The sequence below is a fragment of the Phoenix dactylifera genome, chromosome 1, assembly GCF_009389715.1.
Source record: "Phoenix dactylifera cultivar Barhee BC4 chromosome 1, palm_55x_up_171113_PBpolish2nd_filt_p, whole genome shotgun sequence".
NCBI lineage: Eukaryota > Viridiplantae > Streptophyta > Magnoliopsida > Arecales > Arecaceae > Phoenix > Phoenix dactylifera.
In genome coordinates this window covers 27,249,804-27,272,338 of record NC_052392.1, presented here as the reverse complement: position 1 = coordinate 27,272,338, position 22,535 = coordinate 27,249,804, and the positions used below count along the sequence as shown (strand labels likewise).

The window sequence follows — 22,535 nt, the reverse complement described above, 5'->3', positions numbered from 1 at the left end:
GAAGGGGAGTTTCTTAATTTTTTTTGTTAGAAAATTCTTATTTTTTATTTTTATTTTCTTCCATAGCAAGTTCCAGTAAATTGACATAGTAATGATTACATGACTATAATTGTGGGTGCACACACTACAACAAAAAAAGATTTTTGCCGACTCTATATTGCTGATGCTAGATAAAAGTGTTGGCAATTTTTTTCTTGCGACAGTAACCGCCGACGCTTTGTTTAGCGTCAGTGTCTGGGGCCCATTACTGACACTTATAAGCATCGGAATATCTAATCACTGACGCTTATAAGCGTCGGCATAACTGAGAAATACGATGATGCTTATAAGCGTCGTCGGACTTCATTCCTCCCACAACAAAACCCGATCGACCCTCTCCCTCCACAGCCCTAAATCCCTAGCTCACATCGACTGACCCCCTCCCTCCTCAGCCCTTTTCACCGATCTCGACCATTCTCCTCCACCGAGCGACCCCAAATTGCATTCCTCGACTGCATCTCCTTCCCCTCCTCCCCCTCTCCGTTGGCCTCCTCTCCATAGACAACTTCCTCCTCCTCCGCCACAGAGCACTCACACGGCGTTTGAAGTTTGGAGCCGGCAAGGACAAGGACAAGGCCAGGTTTGGGATCTTTTTCTCTTGCTTCAATCTTTAAATTCTGGATATTTTGGATTTTCTTTTGTTTTTATAATCGGATTGTTTAGGGATTTTGTTCTAGTTTCTCTTGTTTCATGAATTTATAATCGGATCATTAAATTCATTTTTATCATTAATTTTTATCTGATTATGCAATCAAATGTTGTTTGTTCCCACTCATATGCAATCAGTTTGAAGGGCATCCAGGATGCACTTCCATGTACAAAATCAATACCGGTTGGAATCATTCCACTTCCGGAATTTGTTGCACCCTATACTGTCATCAAACCTATTTTCGTACCCGAATATGGCTTTGAGACCATGGCAGGTGCTAGAGATCTCAATCTATGGCCATAAATCTCATACTCTAGGTGATGTCTCTACTATCAAACCAGACCTCCACATATTTTGAGTTCTTCAGATCTGATCTGTATAATCTTAACTCCAGGTGCATGAATCTATTTGTGCTTCCATATGATACCTGGCAGTCACATAATGAAAGATTGTTAAGATGAGCAGGTTAAAATGAACCTTAGAACATTTAAATGCAATTATTAAGACACTGAAAAATAATTGCAAGAATACAGTAAAAAATGGGAGTGGCATATATAATGCGATTGCATTTTATTTTCTTATATGCGATAGAGAGTTCGTAAATAGCTAGGGGAAGAAATTAAAGAATCAAATGTCATTAATTCGTACCAACATAATGATGAGTGTGGTCTTTAGAAGAGTAAGCCCAAATACAACAAAATCCATCCAGATATGGAAAATACTGCAAAAATGTGAACGCCTGCAACCAATTTTTAATAAAAAAGTAACTACTGATGGATTTATTACCTTGCATTGTCAACACGACAAATTACAATATGACGTGTTAAGGGAATGGAAGGGAAAGAAAAAAAAAAACTATCTAACCACCATATATCAAGGCTTTAATCAAAGTGAGCTTTGCAAGTTTATGGCCTTCTCTTAACACCTGTCTGGGAGGACATGTGATGAAAGGTCTTGAAATAAAGATAGGTTTCATAGATTTGTGATCCATGTAAAAATTAAAATAATCAGATATCTACTAACTGCATGTTAATTCCCAGCATCCAAGCATGGAATGTATGAAAAACTTCTGGCCCATTTCACAAAAAAAAGGGATCTATTTTATAGAAAAACACCATACTGTTGTGCCAGATATATTCTTTCAAGTGAGAGACCATACCAGACAGCACAGAAGTTGGCATGCTATGCTGGAGTAATAGGACAAATTCGAACATTTTGTCACCCTTTTGGAGGAATCTATGACAGGTGCTAGATGGCCACTGTGCCATTCTTATATTTGTTAAATGCTTGATCATGTAACTTTTAGTCATATCTGTTTGGGTGATAATGGACAGTGATCCTACTCAATCTCTCCTACTTTTGTTCTTTATATATTTTATTTTAGGTTCCTGGGTTCAACTACGGATTGTGACATTGCCACCATATTGTTTTTAGATAATTTGCAATTCAAGCAGTATTTTAATAAAATGGACAAAAGTTGGATGAATAAGTCGAGATCGAGTGACGAATATTTGAATGGAGTTCAGAATTTCATTAAATTTGCTTTTGAGAAATCTAATATGAATGGAAAGATTTTATGTCCATGTCGAAAATGTGTAAATGCTTCTTCTCTCTTTCCAAAAATTGTTGAAGAACATTTGGTGTGGAATGGTTTTACGAGAGGTTATACTGAATGGGTATTTCATGGAGAGTTCATATTGTCATCTCCATGTAATCAACCCTCGTATATAGAAGACACCTCTAATTTTGGATCCAGTAACACGGAAAGAAATCCTGTAGGAGAAGATGATATAAGGGGCTTACTCAGAGATGCTCTTGGACATATTATTAGAAATTTAACAGATTTTAGTGGAGGACAAGAAGCAACTAGAATAGGTGATAAGCGTACAGTTACTGATTTTATGCATGTTGAGGAATCTATACACTCTGATGATGATACAGCTCAGTATCATAACTTGCTGAAAGCTCGTGATGAAGAACTATATCCGAGTTGTAAGAATTTTACAAAGATTTTTTTTTCTTGTGCATTTATTCCATTTGAAGTATTTGAATGGGTGGTCTAGCAAGTCTTTTATCATGTTTCTCCAATTATTAAATAATGCATTTTCGGAAGGCATTACTTTGCCATCATCTTCTTATGAAGCCAAAAAACTAGTAAAAAAATAGATCTTGGATACAAAGAGATACACAGTTGTCCGAATGACTGTATTTTATTTCGTGGTGGAAATATTAACGAAGAGTCGTGCCGAATATGTGGATCTTCACGATGGGAGAATACTAAAGACGAGCATGATTTGTTGAATGAAGTGGATGCTGCACAGACTAAGAAAAAACCGGCTAAAGTATTGAGATTTTTTTCTCTCGTACCTAGATTGATGGTACCACAGAGTTGCGTTCTGCCCCTATTCCACCAACTGGTACTGAAGTTCTTAGACAAATGCATGGCACCAGTTACATACCCGGTAAGGTCTCCAAATGTTCAAAGAAGAGGGGAAGGGAGGATGTTCATCATTTTTTAAGGCATTATGTTCAAAAGTTCTTGATCCTAGGGTGCTTGATTAATTGGAGTCTAATGTTGCCCTTACGTTATGCCATATGGAAAAGATCTTTCCTCTTGGATCTTTTACTATTATGGTTCATTTACTCATTCACTTAGCGGCAGAAGCTAAACTTGGTGGACTGGTTCACTACCGATGGATGTATCTTATTGAGAGGTGATTTTGCTAAACTCTAATGTCCATATTTATAAATCATATCGGTGTTGATATTGATCTTAAAAATTTCTTGTTGAAGGTTTCTTGTGCGCTTAAAGGATTATGTGCGCAATCGAGCCTATTCCGAGGGCTCGATTGCTGAAGGATATATTGCTGAAGAGTGTTTGACATTTTTCTCGAGATATCTTGAAGGTGTTGAAACTGCTCTCAATCGACCTCAAAGAAATTGTGATATTGTAGGAAATGCAAAAATTTATAAGTTCTCATCTACGGAAAGAGTTTTAGGGACAGTCAAAAGTGTTGTTCTTGACCAAAAATCATTAGCACAGGCACATCGCTATGTGTTACTTCATAGTGATATAATATCCGAGTATCGCTGGTTAGTATGATTGTAATCTTCTTATCTGTCATATCAGATATAATATGCTTAGCTAAAGAGTTTCTGATCGTGCAGAGAATTTTTAGTAACTTAGCGAAGCATCAACAATAACATTCGTCCTACCCCAAGGATTGAGTAAAGATGGTTGGTTGAGTTATTTCCTGAATGGCTATTCAAACAGGTTAGACATTTAATACATTAGGTATTTTTTTCTTTTTTTTTGGACATTGTCATTGAATAATTAATCATTACTTCTATAATTTTTTAGGTACCCACAATGATGAAGAAAAATTGTTCCGATGAATTAATAGTCATTGCTCGAGGTCCGAACAATATTGTCAATAGATATGATGGGTTCATTATAAATGGTTTTAAATTTCATACTAAAGAACGTGAGAAATTTAGAAAAACTCAAAACAGTGGGGTTATGGTTGAGGCAGATGGAAAAACTTATTACGGTGCCCTGAAGGATATTTATGAGCTGGATTATTATAGAAACTTTAAGATAGTACTATTTCGATGTGATTGGGTGGATATAAACTTATCTAGAGATTTGAGACAAGAGATAAATGATTTCACAGTTGTAAATTTTTTAAGGTTGATACATACCGGTGTGCTATTGAAAGATAACCCATTCATTTTTTTATCTCAAGCTCGACAAGTATTTTTTATACAAAACTCAAAAGAAAAAGATTGGTCTGTTGTCATTAAGACTAAACTTAGGAACTTGTATGATATAGAAAAAGGGTTGGAAGAGGAGGATATAAGACTTATACTTAGTGTATGCCTTTTAATATTGTGCCGACTGATGGACAATGAGAGAGTATAGCTTTGTAATGGTAAGAAAAATTTACGATGTATATATTGAATGATGTATTTTTTATTACTAATTCATTTAGTATTTAATTATTATTTAACTGATATTGATTCATTTTCGTGCATACTAGGTAACAAAATGCTCCAAGAAAAACGATTCAGAGATGTGGAGTTCTAGCAGTCTCAGGTGGGATCTTCTTCTGCTTAGTCCATGCGATCCTAGCAGCCCCTAGCAACACGAGTTCGAGTCTCAGCACAATCTAGGCTAGGAGGTTATGAATGACTTGCAGATCCAGGGTAATTTGATTTAAAGTGCATATATTAAGTTCTGTTACAATCTAATTATTTTAATTAATTTGCCTCCAATGTTTTAATGGATATTTTATTATTTTTTATAGATGAACAAGGGAGAGTGAGGACGACACGGGGTTCCTCTCGAGCACGGAATATGTGGCAGCTTCGTGAGGATGAGAAGATAGTCGTCGGATGCAACGAACTAGGGCAGCCCATCAAGAAGGCTGGAAGCCTTTTATCAAGTTTTCTAGGATCGGTTGCGTGTGGGGGTTAGTTGTGTCCGTTCAACTATCACAACTGGAATGATATGCTTTCTTCTTATAAAGTTGAGCTTCTTAAAGTTGTACTGGTAAAGAATTGAATTTAATATTGTTAATTTGATACCTACATGTTAATTTGCCTACTATTATAATTTTAATTTTTGGATTTAATATTATTATAACATTCTTTACTTTGGCGTAGAAAAAGTTTGTGCTCCCTCCAGAGAGCCATGATTGGGTGCTAAAGTTCCTCAACCGCAAATGCAAAGAATACAAGTCGAAGTTGAAGGCTGACTGGAAGCACGAGGGTATGACAAAGGAGGAGGTTGCTCGTGTTTGTCCTCTTGATGTATACCATCATCAGTGGAGGGAGCTTGTTTACTATTGGTTTTCTGAGAAAGGATAGGTTGTGTATACTCTCTCAATACCTTATATAATGTTTAATACATTTAATATATTATAATGTTTACTTTTTTCGTGGTAGACATATTCTAACATTGATCGAGCCGCACGAGCATCTTAGACAGTTCCTCACACTTCAAACTCGAAGAGTTATACGAGGCTCAGAGCTGAATTCGTAAGTTTCTTTGAAACTCTTTGAAATTCTTGTATCATATAGCATGTATCATGATATATACCACTTCCAATATACTTTTTATTATAGATGGAAGACCATGGGAGGGAACCTGGTGAGGTGGAGTTCTATAAGATGACTCACATCCACCGAGATGGCAACTTTGTCTGGAAGGAGTCGAGAGATATAGTTGTATGTATTCATTAATAATTTATGCAATGATTTTTCATGTATTTCAATTTTTTAAAAATTAATTTGATTGTTTTTGATAGATATAGGACATAGCTACATCCCTTATTTCAGAGCATATCGGAGAGTCATCTTCAATCGCAACACCAGATGTATCGAAGCTCAGGTGTTTACCGAATTGATGGGCTCGGAACGTTATGATCGAGTGAGAGGTTATGGCATTGGAGTTACCCCCACTCAGTTGTCTACAGTGGGTAAATATACTCAAGATACTAGATAGAGTAGTAACACTGTAGAGGTTAATGATCTGAAGGCAAAGATACAAGAGTTGAAGCAGAGCCAACAGATAGAGATACAATCTTTGAGGGCTCAGATTGATCAGATTACATCTTTGTTGCATCAGTTTGTCCCTCCTCAGATAAATTACTACATCTACTTGAACATCTGACATAAGTATCATTTTTTTTAATGAGCTTAATAATTTTTGTACTCTTAATTTCTTAAGTTTTTTTTTATAGGTTTCTGATACTTCATCTGCGCATAGAGATGGTGATGCCATCAACCCCTGAAGCTTTTATTTTGGAGTTTTATATGTATTTTTTTATGCTTTTCGAAGTACGTTATAAACATAAGTTGACAGTATGAATGTAATTTGACAATATGAATGTTTAGATAAATTTGTTTGATTGTGACATATGTATATCTCGTTTAGTGTGTATGTGTTTGATTTTGTAAACAAAGTTTTAAAATTTTTTAATTTTTTTAAAAAAATACCCTAATGACGCTTTGAAGCGTCGTTAAAGTCACGAAGAAGTATCAATTAGAGACGCTTTAAAGCGTCCATAAGTTTGACATAATGACGCTTTAAAACGTCGCTAAATCGAACATTTACCGATGCATCAAAGCGTCACTAAATTGCGATTCATTGGCAACGCTTTAAATAGGCGTCGCAAAATTACCGACGCTAAAAAGAATCGGTAAAGCGTCATTAGTTTCCGACGCTTTTGAAAGCGTCGGCAAATATTTTTTTCATTGTAGCATAGTTGATGCTTTACCGATGCTTTCGAAAGCGTCGGGAATGTTTTTACCGATGCGTAAAAGCGTCGCTAATGGCCAAAAAAAGCATCGCTAATGCCCAATTTTCTTGTAGTGACATCAATCATCTTTTTTTTTTTTTCTTTTGATAGAATACATGTTACTTCTGTTATTGAAGCCATTCCTCTATCTGTAATAACTATTTCCCTTAATTCATTGGGAAGGTTAAATATCTAAGTCAATTATATATAAAGGATTCATGAAGCTAATTATCTACTATGAAAATTCATGAGGCTTTAAACTTTAAAAGATTCTATTTGTCAAATTATATGCCTAAAATTCCATTATGTTTGGGTGCCTCTAATAGTTTAATTAGATAAAAACTCTAAAATTATATGGGTGAATGCAATTCAGATAAGTAGAATTATCAAGACCAAGTTCTCATGGAAGATAGTAACTTTACATGGTACACTCATATACATATAGAGAAGTGAGCTAATGATAGCTGAGTATCTCTCACACACATCAGAGATCTTAAAACATTAACAAGCCAAAAAACTATCAAGACCAAGCTCTGACGGAAGATAGCAATGAGACAGTAACATGACATGGCACAATCACATACATAGAGATAACTATGCTAATAATGGAACGGGTGTTTCAGACATTCAAGGGTCTAAGAAGTATAGGAAGCCCATACTGGGGCTGAAGGGTAAGTATGTCCGCTGGTGCATGTATATAGTTTGGGGAGAGAGATAATGAGAACCTCTGGAGGATCATGGCAATCACGGTTTTCGCTTCCAACATTGCAAAGTTTTGACCAATGCAGGCTCTCGGTCCTATCGAGAATGCAAGTAGTGCATTGGGGTGCTTGGCAGCTTTTGATATCCCATTCTTGAATCTAAGAGGATTGAACTCATCAGCATCAGCTCCCCAAACCTTTTTATTCCTATGGATAATTGCAATTGGTATTGAAAGTCTGGTGTCCTTTGGAATCACTAGGTTTCCTAAGGTCATATCTTTGGCAGCCATTCTTTGCATCACGACTACTGGGCCATAGAGCCTCAAGGCTTCTAAGAGAACCATGGTGACCTGCAAAAAGAGATGATTATGAAAATAACTTAAAGACAAATTATGCAAGAGGATGTACGTTGTGTCTGATAAATATATACCAATTTTAACTTGCTGAGCATGTCTGCATTGGGAATTTCTGTACCACATTCTCTGAGCACCTCCTCTCTGAGCCTCTCCTGCAATTCTTGGTTGGTACACAACAAGAACACAGTCCAAGTAAGCAAATGTGAGGTGGTCTCCTGTCCAGCAAAGAAGAATGTCTTGCACTCATCTATGATCTCATTCATGCTCAATATTTGACCCTTTCGCTCTTGACCAGGGTCTGATCTGCAAGACTCCATCATCAACCCAAGCAGATCATTTCCATAGCTGGAGTCCTTCGAATCTAATCGGCCCTGTATGATGTGCATCAGTGTGTTCCTCACTCTTCTTTCTAGCTTCCACCTATGCAGATTCCTCCTAGAAGGAAGATATCTGCAAAGGATATGATTGTAGTTAGATTTGCTAAGCCATGTTTTATGAATCATAGTATAGTCATGAAAGGATAAAAAGAAAAATGAGTTACTTGTATCCAGGGATGTTGACATTGAGAAGACTTTCTGCTGCAAGGGTCTGGAGCTCTTTTTGTGCCTGAAAGACTTCCTTGCCCTCAGCATAACTGCTTCCAAAAGCTGTGTGGGATATTACATCTGCTGTTAACTCCTGAAATTGGCTGCTGACCACCATCTCTCTTTGACCCTCAGCTTGAGTTGCCTGATCTTGCCACCGTTCTAGCATGGATTGAGCACATGCTGCCATCTTCTTTGTCATCATCTATCACACTAAAAGAAGTTAGGGTACATATTAAAATGTGCGCTGGCACATAAATCATGCCAGACACCGTTAAATTATGTAGTCTCTGAGTACTATTAAAGTTCATATAAATTAATAGACATATAAGCTTGGACAGTGACTGAACTCATGGCGATGGTTCAAGAAATTTGGCCGTCTACTTCAGTTCTTTCACAAATTGGAAAAACATGAAGCAATTTTCTGTGCTGGGGTCACAGTTTTAGAAATACGAACAGAGAAATCAGATACGAAGATCAATACTAATTAATGAAATAGGGTCCAACATTTGGCCTCTTTTTACTTAAATCATATTTTAATAAGTGGTATCAAAGCCAACTTAACTCAACCAGTTGGGACTCACTAAATGAATCCTTTTCCTACATTCCACTATGTTTAGGGCAAGCAATTAGTCTTGTAAAATAGCAGCATTAACATCATAGTAGCAATGCCGAAGAAGTTGAGAAAAGGATAATTGAGTTAACTCTATGTTTTTTTTTTTCTTTTTTTGGGTAAAAAAAACATAAAAATTCTAATAAGCAATGCTACCGATATCACTATTGATTTCTTAAACCATATCTATATCTATATCTGTGCATGTACATAGGTATGTACGTATGGATGGATGGATGGATGTATTTGTGTGCACACGTAGGGGGGCCTATATAAACTTGCATCCTTTTGTAAGTATTATCATTGTAACCTATTCTATTAAAACAGATTATGGTGCCAAAGGTTATAGTAGCATTGTTGTAAAATATTAAGGGTTCATAGGCAACTAACCTTGAGCTTATCCATTGTAAAAGCAGGACTGACAACATGCCGGTGCCTAACCCACTCTGCCCCTTCAGTAAGAGGCAAACCCTTACCCAATAAAGCCAGTACGCTAGGAGGAAATGGTGTCTCTTTTGGGAAGAAACCAAATTTGTTCGACAGCACTTGTTTCGCCAACTCTGGATCAGTGATACATATCGTTGGATGGGGTCCAAACCAGTATAAAAATGTTTCTCCTGTGGCATGCAACAACATAATTAAGAAATTTAACAATATTTTAACATTTGACCTTTTTTAGTTGAATTATTTTATTTTTATAATAATTAAAGACCAGCTTGACTTATTATAGTGCACCTCATTTCCATGTTCTTGGATGCATGAACAATATTTATGGACTTTTTTTGAGTGCTCAAATGTGTGAATGTATGACATATCTTTCTACCATTTGTAACCCTATCATCAACATATGAAGTTCTCTAGTCTGTGTATTCTAGGTTTATTCTTTGAGGACGTAGTAACAATATTCTCCAACTTATTGAGGAATTATCAAATCAGGCTCGACCATCTATGCCCCATTAAAGAAATGATGCTGAATTATTCTCTTCTAGTGGGAGCGGACAAGAATTATCAAGCATATGCGAATTTAATTGTTTAATTGCGAATTGTTAATGATTTATTCAATAAAATTTTATGGATTATAGTTAATCGTGCTATTTGTCACTGTTAGAGATGATGCTTTCATTATTGCCTCTGCCACGCTTCTTTCTACTACTATACTAATTATTTTATATATTTTTTTACTTTGTAAATTTTATTAAATGTATTTCTTAATTTTAGCAAATGTAACTTTTTTTAGGAGACAAATTCTGAAATTTTGCACCTTGCCAAATTAGTTCGTCTGTGCTGATCTTGTTACTATATTTCAGAAAAGATAAAGAAGATAAGATGAGGACTGAGGAGACATATTGGGTGCGTGTGTAGATCTTGTGACTGTGTCTATGTGTCTTTGTGTGGGTCGGTGTGCGCGTGCATGCGTGCATGTGCTCTTGTGCGTGCGTGTGTGTGTATTTTATCAAAGCTATTTCTGAATATTGGCAAATTCTACTTTTTTTAAGAGGCAAATTCTGTTTAAATTTATTAAAGCTTTTTCTGAATTTTGCCAAATTCCACTTTTTTAAGAGGCAAATTCTGAAATCTTGCAACTTGCCAAATTAGTTCCTCTGTGCTGATCTTGTGACTGTGTTGGAGAAAAGATGAAGAAGATAAGTTGAGGAGACACTGAATGATTATATATATATATATAGAAATTCAACTTTTTAAACAGAAAAAATCTTAAATTCTTCATCTTGCGAAATTAAGTTCCTGTGTGCTGATCTTGTGACTGCGTTCCAGAAAAAATGAAAAAGATATGATGACGGGACATTGAATGATTATATATATATATATATAACAAGCCTTTAGAAGGAAAAAATAATAATAAGAAGACAGTTATCAAAACATCAAGTAGCGTACCATCTTCCTCTAGAATATGAAGAAAGGTTAGTGAGTTTAAACAAACCATATTGTGACATCCACTTAAGATAGTGGGGCAGGACCCTAGGAGTGATATCATGTGAGTTGATGTCCAAGATCAGCTTTCTTCCAGCCTTCTTCATGCTTCGAATCTCCTCAAGTGATCCAGACCAGAACTTGCCACAAGGACCCCCTACCCCTTGCTTCCTGAACCTCTTTGGTATGGCATATGTTCTCCATATAAGATATACCAATCCCCTCCAAAGGCTTGATATCAGTACCACCGCCAAGGCGCCTAACACCAATCCAAGATTGCTCATCTCCCTACAAAAAGAAGCTCCAAGTTAGAACCTAGTACCTCCCAAATCTTCAAAACTTAGTTGCATGCAGCCAAAGCATGCAAAGGAGCAGCAACTCGGGGCTCTGGAAAACAGTTTGAGCAAAGAAAACTTTGACAGCCGACCTTTGATACCTTCCTGAAGGATATAGTAGCATTAGAGGAAGATTGCTATCTTATTTATTTAAGTTTTGGACATTTTGTTTGCTTGACACATGTTGCTGGGACACTGGTGACTGTGGTTTCTTGTTTGCTCTCTGTAAATGAGATCATGGATGATGCAAGGAAAGGCTTGTTTTGTGCATTATTGGCTTTGTCCGTCCAATCCTTACGTACAATGGCACGCCTGCTTGTATTGCTTCATTTTTCCTCCCTTTTACCTCCGTGTGCGTGTTGGTTTGTGGTCGGACTGGTCCACAGCTAAGCTGGTAGACCAACCAATGGGGGAAAGCTTGCTGGGCCACAATAACTTGAGAGAGAGAGAGAGAGAGAGAGAGAGAGAGAGAGAGAGAGAGTAGTATTGGACTCTCTTTAAAAAATGATTGCATCTAGAAAACTTATCATAATCAAGATAGCTTCATAGGAAAAATCCCAAGCACGCGATCCACTGGATAGTGATAAATTATTGATAGAAAAATGTTATGTTACTTTCCCTTCATATCCATCAAATTATTCAAATTTGATTCACAAGAGGATTCCAGTTCACTCTCTCTGACAACGTCTGCTCACCTCCCTGGTGGGTGGGCTGTCAAATTCATTACTACTTAAATGTGCTAAACCTTCTAGTTGGTCTTTGCCACCAGAACTGAATCAGCCAATAGGCTTAATACCATACGGAAAACCAGAAAGTATCGTGAAAAAAGCATCTAAATCTTTAGTTTCAGCAAGATTTTGAAGAAAATTGGAAGAAGGGCTATGAATTCTAAGATTCGCAGATTCGAGAAAGCTACACGTGGTTGCACGAAATTGGCAGGAATAATTACCATTTTAATATTAAGTTTCGGTAACTAGTCATAGGCTGGAGTAATTACCATTGTAATATTATGATTCAGTAATTTGTCATAGGCTGAAATAATTATCATTGTAATATTAAGTTTTAGTAACTAGTCAATATTGACATCTTGCAATGTTATCATTAACTGCGGGGGGCGGGGGGGACAAAACAAGACATTAAGCATAGTCCCACCTCTCGGCAGAAGCATGCTTTCCTTATCAATTGGCTTGTTTCTTCTATTAGTTCTCATAAACCATTTCTTTGCTTTTTAAACAGCCAATGATATGCATGTTTGGAATATGGATAAACATTAATAAATCTCAAAAGCTGTAACCAACATCATTTTGAGCCTATGACAGTCAGTTTCTTTTCATATGCTTTGTGCAAAAACATGTGACCTACAAAAAGCTATATGTTTATGAAAGATAAAGTAGTTTCACCATAAATAATCTGGTGCATGATCACAAGTGTCTAACAATCTTTAAAACTAAATCTTCACAAGAGATATTTTGTTGTAGAAGAATCTTTTAAATATGCTTGTGAAGGAAGGAAACAAGTGGAAACCTAAATTAGTATGACCTTTGCCACTAAAATCTTCTTAGGAGTCTGTCTCACCCTACTATCTTTCTACTGCTCAATTTGGTGTTAAATTAGCCTGGAACTCAGCAATGCAGTCAAATTTGTAATAAAACAAGCCGGACTTAAGCCACTAATCTTGAACAACAAAAGCACTATGATAATAAATTTTATGATTGGTTCGAAAATGAAAGGAACATACTGTATTTCATAATTCAACAAGGTCTAGAAACAACTAGTGATGGAAGCAGACAATTTGAGAAGTGTTATGGACCATCAATAGGGAAGCCCTATCCGGAATAGAGAACCCTCAAGAACCTCATTGAGGAATGAAACATAGAGATCAATGATTTTAGTTCTTATTGGAGAGGAGGAGAGGATAGTGGGAAGATAAAGGTTCGGACTATGATATAGGTATTGACTCTATCCGTAAAAACTCCTTTCTAAGGAATATTGACATGTTTTACTTCAAAACTTAAATAAAAAGAACTTTCGGATATAATATATTTCTATTTCACATATAGCTCAACAGATTTCAATTATAGAAAATGAAAATACATATTTATACATAAGTTCTCCATAGTGCGTCCTGGAAAGCAACCAAACATGGTATCAAGAGCCTATAATACAAAATATGGAATTTTGTAGAAATATAAACAATCTTTTTATGTTGTTTAATCAAGATACATATGTGAAAGTAGCCACGAAAACAACCAAACATGGTATCAAGAGCCTATAATACAAAATACGGAATTGTCTATGCACAAAACAAGAGGGTCCATACCATATCACTCGAACAGCATGAAAATGAAATAGGTTGATTCTAAGTGTTCATAATCTATGAAACAAACTTCATACCTACTCCAATGCAATTGGTATTGCTAGTCTGGTGTCCTTTGGAATCACTAGGTTTTCTAAGGTCATATCTTTGGCAGCCATTCTTTGCATCAAGACTACTGGGCCATAGAGCCTCAAGGCTTCTAAGAGAACTATGGTAACCTGCAAAAAGAGATGATTATGTAAATAACTTAAAGACAAATTATGCAGGAGGATGTACGTTGTGTCTGATATATATATACCAATTTTAACTTGCTGAGCATGTCTTCATTGGAAATTCCTGTACCACATTCTCTGAGCACCTTCTCTCTGAGCCTCTCCTGCCATTCTTGGTTGGTACACAACAAGAACACAGTCCAAGTAAGCAAATGGGAGGTGGTCTCCTGTCCAGCAAAGAAGAATGCCTTGCACTCATCTATGATCTCATTCATGCTCAATGTTTGACCTATTCGCTCTTGACCAGGGTCTGATCTGCAAGACTCCATCATCAACCCAAGCAGATCACTTCCATAGCTGGAGTCCTTCGAATCTAATCGACCCTGTATGATGTGCATCAGTGTGTTCCTCACTCTTCTTTCTAGCTTCCACCTGTGCAGATTCCTCCTAGAAGGAAGATATCTGCTAACAAAGGATATGATTGTAGTTAGATTTGCTAAGCCATGTTTTATGAATCATAGTATGGTCATGAAAGGATAAAAGGAAAAATGAGTTACTGGTATCCAGGGACGTTGACATTGAGAAGACTTTCTGCTGCAAGTGTGTGAAGCTCTTTTTGTGCCTGAAAGACTTCCTTGCCCTCAACATAACTGCTTCCAAAAGCTGTGTGGGAGATTACATCTGATGTTAACTCTTGAAGTTGGCTGCTGACCTCTATCTCGCTTTGGCCCTCAGCTTGAGTTGCCTGATCTTGCCACCGTTCTAGCATGGATTGAGCACATGCTGCCATCTTCTTTGTCACCGTCTATCAAACTAAAAGCAGTTAGGTTACATATTAAAATGTGTGCGGGAACATAAATCATGCCAGCCACCCTTAGATTATGTGGTCTTTGAGTACTTTTATTATAGTTCAAATAAATTAATAGACATATAAGTTTGGATAGTGACTGAACTCATCATGATTGTTCCAGAAATGTGGTCGTTTACTTCAGTTCTTTCACAAATTGGAAAAACATGAAGCAATTTTCTGTGCTGGAGTCACAGTGTTACAAATACCAACATAGAAATCAAATACGAAGATCAATATTCATTAATGAAATAGTGTCCAACATTTGGCCTCTTTTTGCTTACATCATATTTTAATTTGCGGTATCAAAGCCAATATAACTTAACTCATCTAAACCTTAGTCCCAAACTAGTTAGGATTGGCAAAATGAATTCTTTTCCTACATTCCACTATCACTACAAGAAAAGTGAGATTTTCCGACGCGTTTTTTCCGACGCTATGGAGAAGCGTCGTAAAAGTTTAGTTCAGCGCCTGACTTTGCCGACGCTTATAAAAAGCATTGGTACATTTTGCGAATCGACGACGCTTTAGAGCGTCGGCAAAAGTGACCTAAGACGACGCTTATAAGCGTCGTCAAAGGCCAAATCCCTTCAAAACCGCTCGCTTCCCTCCCGATGCCCTAGCTGATCCTGCGCCGACATAATCCCTTAAAAATCTCTCCTCTCCCTCATCCGAAGAGCAGATCCGCGGAAGACGATGGAGGGCGCCTCGGAGGAGCTCGAGCGTTGAAGCCGCTACCTCAGCTTCCGATGAGAGAGGAGCGGAAGATAATGGAGGGCGCCTCGGAGGAGCTCGAGCGCCAAAGCCGCTACCTCAGCTCCCTCATCCAGCGCACCAAGCTCAAGCCCGACGGCGAGCTGGAGAAGAGTCGCCAGCAGCCGGCGAAGCCCGACAAGGAGAAGCATCGCCCCACCGTCAGCGGCGGGAGAAGAAGGAGGAGGAAAGGGATGGGGTTGTCGATGGCGGCGAGGATGATGCGCAGGAGCAGTGGCAGAATGTGCGGGTGAGGGCTCGCGCTAGCCCTCAAGAAGGCACGCTATCTCCCCCTCCTCTATTTCTCAGATTCGTTTTTTCCGCAGGAATTTGCTAGCCAGCTTTTACCTCCACTTCCCAAACCCTAATCCTCCGTGGGGACGGAGAGTGTTACATAAGGTTTTTTTTTGTGGGGACTCTGATTCTTTGTTTTTCGGTTACTAATTATGTTCGGATTAGCAGCTGAGGATGGAATTGGTTACTAATCAAGTGGCTCGGAGGTAGCTGGAGAAGGAGATCGTGAGAGAGGAGAGGGAGTTGGGTCCTCTCCAGAGAAAGAAGGGGAGCCAGAGAGCTGAGAGAGAGAGGCTCTTCATTTCTGAGAGAGACTCTCCTCTCTCGGCCGGAGCCGCAGGACATCTCCCATCGGGGCTGGGGCGCGACTCACGAGGGCGAACCGGCGAAGAACGCTTCTCGCGCCGGCAGGTGGAAGTAGCTATTCTTGGCCTCTTGGGCGAAGCCCCCGCCGGCTCCTCTTCCCGTAGGCCCCCGCCGGCGACTTCTTCTCCTAGTCCATTGGAGTATGTTCTGATTCTTTATGGAAAAATAATTTTTTTTTTAAAATTTAAGGCTAACGGCGACGCTTATAAGCGTTGGCTTTGGTACTTTTAGCGACGCTTAAAAGCGTCGCTAAAAAGCGTCGTCAAAAATCAACATTTTACGACGCGTTTCAAAAGCGCCGGGACAAATTTTTCCCACTCAGGTATAGGCAACGCTTCGGCGACGCTTTGCATAGCGTGGGGTGGGTCTTTACCGACGCTTATAAGCGTCGGCAAAAGATGTAAAAAACGTCGGAAAAGATCAATTTTTTTGTAGTGTATGTTTAGGGCAAGCAATCAGTCTCGTAAAATTGCAGCATTAATATTGTAGTAGCAATGCTGTGGAAGTCAAGAAAAGAATAATTGAGTTAACTCTACGCTGGTTTTCTATTTTTGGGTATAGAAAACAGGATGGGGGTGTGGTCTATATAAACCTGCATCCTTTTGTAAGTGTTATCATTGTAACCTGTTCTATTAAAATAGGTTATGTGCCAAGGGTTGTTGCAGCATTATTGTAAAATTGAAAGGTTCATAGGCAACTGACCTTAAGCTTATCCATTCTAAAAGCAGGACTAACAACCGGTGCCTAGCCCATTCCGCCCCTTGAGTGAGGGACAAATCCTTACCCACTAAAGCCAATATGCTAAGAATTGGTGTCACCTTTGGGAAGAAACCAAATTTGTTCGACAATACTTGTTTAGCCAACTCTGGATCAGTGATACATATCGTTGGATGGGGTCCAAACCAATATAGAAATGTTTCTCTTGTGGCAAGCAGCAACATAACTACGAAATTTAATAATATTTTAACTTCTGATTTTTTGTAGTTGAATTATGTCATGTTTTACGGTAACTAAAGACTAGCTTGACTTATTACAAAGCAGCTCATTTTCATGTTCTTGGACACATGAACAATATTTACGGATTTCTTTTGAGTACTCAAATGTGTGAATGTATGACATATCTTTCTACCATTTGTCACCCTATCATCAACATATGAAGTTCTCTGGTCTATGTATTCTGTATTCATCCTTTGAGGATGTGGTAATAATGTTCTCAAACTTATTGAGAAATTATCAAAGAGAAATGATGCTGAATTATTCTCTTCTAGCAGAAGCAGACAAGAATTATCAAGCATCTGTTAATTTAACTGTTTAATTGTGAATTGTTAATGATTTATTCGATAAAATTTTATGGATTATAGTTAATCATGCAATTTGTCATTGTTATACAGATGATGCTTTTATTATTATCTATAGTTGTTGCCTCTGCTAGGCTTCTTTCTACTGCTATAGAAAGTATTTTATATACTTTACTTTTACTTAGTAAATTTTCTTAAATCTATTTCTGAATTTTGGCAAATTTAACTTTTTTTTAAGGGACAAAACCTGAAATTTTGCACCTTGCCAAATTAGTTCGTGTGTGTTGAACTTGGTCACTATATTCCAGAAAAGATGAAGAAGATAAGATGAGGACTGAGGAGACATTGTGTGCGTGTGTGTAGATCTTGTGACCGTGTGCCTGGGTGTCTGTGTGGATGGGTGTGCGCGCATGCATGTTTATGTGTATATGTGTGCGTGTGCATGTGTTCATGTGCGTATGCATGTGTGTAATTTTATTAAAGCTATTTTTGAATTTTGACAAATTCCACTTTTTTTAAGAAGCAAATTCTGAAATCTTGCAACTTGCCAAATTAGTTTCTGTGTGCTGATCTTGTGACTGTGTGTTCCAGAAAAGATGAATGATTACATAAATATATATATATATATATATATATATATATATATATATATATATATATAGAGAGAGAGAGAGAGAGAGAGAGAGAGAGAGAGAGAGAGAGAGAGATTCAACTTTTTTAACAGGAAAATTCTTAAATTTTTCACCTTGCCAAATTAAGTTCCTGTGTGTGCTAATCTTGTGACTGTGTTCCAAAAAAAATAATATATATAATGATTATATATATATATATATATATATATATATATATATATATATATATATATATATATATATATATATATATAAAACAAGCCTTTAGAAGGAAAAAAAAAAATAAGACGGCATTTATCAAAGCAACGAGTGGCATACCACCTTCCTCTACAATATGAAGAAAGTTAGTGAGTTTAAACAAACCATACTGTGACGTCCACTTGAGATAGTGAGGCGGGATCTTAGGAGTCGGAGTGCAAATGGGTTGGATCGAGTTGGATCCTGAGTGACCTCGATGCGATCCGATTTTTTGATCGGGTCTTAATTTTTGATCCAGATCCGACCCGGTTGAAGATCAGGTTGGGTTCGAGTCGGATCGGGTTCGGATCCGAATCGGATCCATTTTTTGTTTTTTTGAAAAAGAATTTGGGCAAATCTAATTTGGTCATATCATAATTATGAGGTGCTGGGTGACCCATGACTTGAAAGACTTGCAATTGACCTCCACTCGGAAGGGATGACCCATGACTTACTAACTTAGTCGGTCTACAAGCCAAATTTCATATCACACTATTTTTTATCTATATGACTGATTGGACGGAACTCCAGCTCCCCTCTCACGAGGACAAAAAAAATCCCAGACCTTCTTCCAAAATCCAATTCCATTGCAGAAAACTGGCACCTGACCCGTATTCAGTTTGAGTGTTCCCTCACTTTCTCCCTTCAAAAGTTAAAGGAAACAAAAACCAAAAAACAGAAGGGAAAAAAAAAAACCAGCTACCGAGACACCTGAGGTATCAACGGTGTAATAGATCGAAAGAGAATCCTGACGGGCCGAGGTTCCTTTAGATTCCGTGAACGTATGCTTGTTGCTGTCCTTCCACATTTGAACCCTACTCCCCTTAGGCTTTTCTTTTGCTTTTCCCCCTCTCTCTCTCTCTTAGGGTCCATTCAGATTGGATCGGGTCCGTTCAATAAATCCAAATTTGATCTAGAAAATAATTCGAGTTCAATTTTAGGATCCGACCCGGATCCGCAGATCCAAAAATTCAGATCGGATCGAATCTACGTAGGTCGGATCGGATTACGGGTTGACCTGATCCATTTGCAGCCTTACCTACGAGTGATATCATGTGAGTTGATGTCCAAGATCAGCTTTCTAACCCGACCCGACCCATTTCCTGCGTTACGTACGAGTGACGTCATGTGAGTTGACATCCAAGATCAGCTTTCTTCCAGCCATCTTCATGCTTCGAATCTCCTCAAGTGATCCAGACCAGAACTTGCCACTAGTACCCCTACCCCTTGCTTCCTGAACCTCTTTGTTATGGCATATGTTCTCCATGTAAGATATACCATTCCCCTCCAAAGGCTAGAGATCAGTACCACCACTAAGGCGCCCAGCACCAATCCAAGATTGCTCATCTCCCTACAAGAAGAAGCTCAAAGTTAGAACCCAGCCCAAATCTTCAAAACTTAGTTGCTTGCAGCCATAGCATGCAAAGGAGCAGCAATTCGGGGATCTGGAAATCAGTTTGAGCAAAGAAAACTTCGACAGCCGACCTTTGATACCTTCCTGAAGGATATAGTAACATTAGAGGAAGATTGCTATCATCCTACTAGATATCAGAATATGTCATGTTGTGGAGGCATATCTAAGTAAAACAAAATAGTGATTCTATTGATTCAAATGATACACAATTTTAGTCCATTTAACATCCATGATATTTAAGTTTGAATGCTGAAGATGGCAACAGCAATGAGCGCAGTCAATCAAAATATTTTTCAGGCATGTGTCCAAATTGAAAGCAATGGTGATCACTCTTTCACTAGTCGATGATAATTAGCTTTTAAGTGCACGCTATGACCGAAGATTTGAATCATGCAAAGGATCAACTCAGCCATGTTGTTTCCTCACCAGCCAAAGCTTGAAGGGAAGAAACGATCTCAAATGGCAATCAGAGTGCGGAGGGCTTGCTTAAGACCTTTACATGAAGGCTCGGAAATGAACTTGCTCCGACCCATGTGCCCACGCCCAAGTCTGGTCCGAGCCCAGGCCTTCTCTTACATAACAAACCTATTAAAAAAATCATGTTCCAGAGGAGACGGGAGGGCGACGAAGAAAAAGAGAAATAGCAGGCTGTAACACGAAGGTCAGGTCAACAAAGTCGTTCCCTCTTGTGTGATTTTTTATTTTTATTTTTATCTTTTTCGTGTTACCTAGCATTAATATTTTCTCTCATGGATATTGTCGCCTTCTCGTATTAAATCTTAGCTTTTCTCTTTCGAATGTGAGCTCTTGATTTTTATAATGATAATAATTGTGCATGCCTTCCACTTGTTTGTCAGAATGTCTTAGAGTTTTGAGATGCATGAATATTTGCTTTAAAAATAGGGGGAAAAAGAAAAGAGGAAAAGTGGATATGTTGATGTTTGTTACTAAAGATATGTATGTCTTTCATATGTTTGTCAAAATGCTTCAAACATCAATAGTCCAGTATTTCATCTCTATCTATTAGTTGATTGGATGCTAGGATCCTAAGGTTTTGGTATCTTAGACCTTCAGCAATTTACTTTTACATGCAATGTGCTCATACCAACCAAAATAATTGTTACAACTTACAAGTTTTCATTATTTTTCTCCTGTGGTACAATTATTGATGCTTTTCTCTAAAATATCTATATAGGTGAGTATTGCAGTGAAATACGAGGTTGACACTAAGATCATCCATATTCATCTTTAGATCCTAAGTATGTTTGATAACCTTTTGGACCAAATCTTATTTTGTTTATCTTTTATTTTCTTTTTATGTTCAATAAAAAAGCAATTCTATCATGTATTCTTCGATCCAATGATAATCCATCAATCCATCTAATGCTGCTTGCTTAACCTACTCTAATAGTTCTCTAGTGAAAAATTATTTACATGCTTCTCGTATCTTTGTTTGGATTCAAAACTTTGATAATAGTATCACTAATTTTTTTATTGTCCTTCTTTGGAAACCAAGACAGCCAACCCTAAATTATTTGTCTAGCATGCAAACTTGCAATGGTTTATGCTTTACTAAAAATAAATAATAATAGGCATGCAACTTATAAAGTTAATTAGGGGCACATGTTTTTTTATTAACAATAGACCATACATGGATAAGGTTGTTCCAAGATAAGTATTAGAGGGCTCCACCAAATGCTGCGCAATCATGTGAATCCTAGCCTTAGTTACCTGATCTGGGAAGATGTGTGGGAATGGGTTTGTATGCTAGTGAAGGGAAGTGGATCTACAAGAAGTTTCGAGTAAAAAGCACCTAAGAAGCAAGTGCAAATGCAAACTCTTAAGAGATTTCAAAGTGGGTGTCTCAGATGTCTCTTTCTACTAAGGTCAAACCTCTATTAACTAATTGCCTTTGTGACATACATGGGAAAAGACCACATGAGTATGGCCAAGCAACTTCTTAACCTTTTTCACTTTTTGTGTTTTGGGGGTGGGGGAGGGTATGGGGGAGGGGGTAATAAATATTTGTGCTGCACCTTAGCCATATTATCTAATATTCTATCATTTTTAAAAAAGTCTTTCTTTCAGTTGATAAAGTGATCATTGAAATTACTTTGACAAGTTTTATCCTCCTCCAATCTAATCTTTCTTTTTACTTTCTAATGCACATTTAAGGATTTTTTAGGACTAATTTATCAACTTTGTTGTCATTAAAATATTTCTCTTTCTTTTAGTTGATAAACTCATTAATTAAGGTACTTGGCATGTTTGACCTCTGCCAAGATAGGCTGGTTCCTCAAGAAATGCCCTCTTCATGGTCATTACATTTAGACCTTATTTTGTGCCTTCAAACTTCTTTTTATATTTGAACACATTTTAGTCCACCTTCCACATATAGATTTAAACCATACATCATGCAAAAAGATTAAAACATTTTGTTAAAACAAAACAATATGTCCTTTTCAAGTTCGCTTTACAAATAGTTGAATAAATTAGACGACATCTTTGAAGAGCATTTTGGAAATTGTGAACTGTTCTCCTTCCTCTTTGTTGGAGAAGGAACCGAGCAATGCAAGATATGGCCAGTTTGGGCTGCTTTTGTGACACCATGATTTGGCATTTAATGTTGGATTTTGAGTACCAGTCGCATAGACTCA

General features: G+C 37.6%; 1 protein-coding gene, 1 long non-coding RNA gene and 1 pseudogene across 3 annotated transcripts; 1 reads left to right on the top strand and 2 right to left on the bottom strand.

The window, feature by feature from the left end:
• Nucleotides 1-7,364: 7,364 nt before the first annotated feature.
• Nucleotides 7,365-11,647, bottom strand: LOC103718353 (cytochrome P450 709B2-like). Of its 2 annotated transcripts, none has more exons than XM_008807137.4 (6): nt 11,601-11,642; nt 11,184-11,461; nt 9,635-9,861; nt 8,589-8,836; nt 8,122-8,497; nt 7,365-8,041 (listed from the first exon to the last, which is right to left on the bottom strand). In XM_008807137.4, exons 1-6 carry the CDS (start codon nt 11,630-11,632, stop codon nt 7,610-7,612), a joined length of 1,593 nt encoding a protein of 530 aa, XP_008805359.3. In that variant the 5' UTR covers nt 11,633-11,642; the 3' UTR covers nt 7,365-7,609. The 2 variants fall into 2 exon arrangements, with proteins under 2 accessions (XP_008805359.3, XP_038986854.1); XM_039130926.1 differs by having other exon boundaries at nt 7,610-8,041; nt 11,610-11,647.
• Nucleotides 11,648-13,902: 2,255 nt separating this feature from the next.
• On the bottom strand, nt 13,903-18,188 carry LOC103718359 (annotated as a pseudogene).
• A 907-nt stretch (nt 18,189-19,095) lies between these two features.
• On the top strand, nt 19,096-22,286 carry LOC120112177. The gene is made up of 2 exons (XR_005513688.1): nt 19,096-20,539; nt 21,074-22,286. It is a non-coding gene; the product is annotated as an uncharacterized LOC120112177 (long non-coding RNA).
• The last annotated feature ends 249 nt before the right edge of the window (nt 22,287-22,535 follow it).

What these genes read in the sequence shown, in the direction of transcription:
- LOC103718353 (XM_008807137.4), bottom strand. Translation starts at nt 11,632, where the DNA reads ATGCTACTATATCCTTCAGGAAGGTATCAAAG. An exon ending in TTACAATGGATAAGCTCAAG is followed by an intron (nt 8,837 to 9,634) that starts GTTAGTTGCCTA and finishes TTAGTGTGATAG; the next exon opens with ATGATGACAAAGAAGATGGC. An exon ending in GTCAACATCCCTGGATACAA is followed by an intron (nt 8,498 to 8,588) that starts GTAACTCATTTT and finishes TATCCTTTGCAG; the next exon opens with ATATCTTCCTTCTAGGAGGA.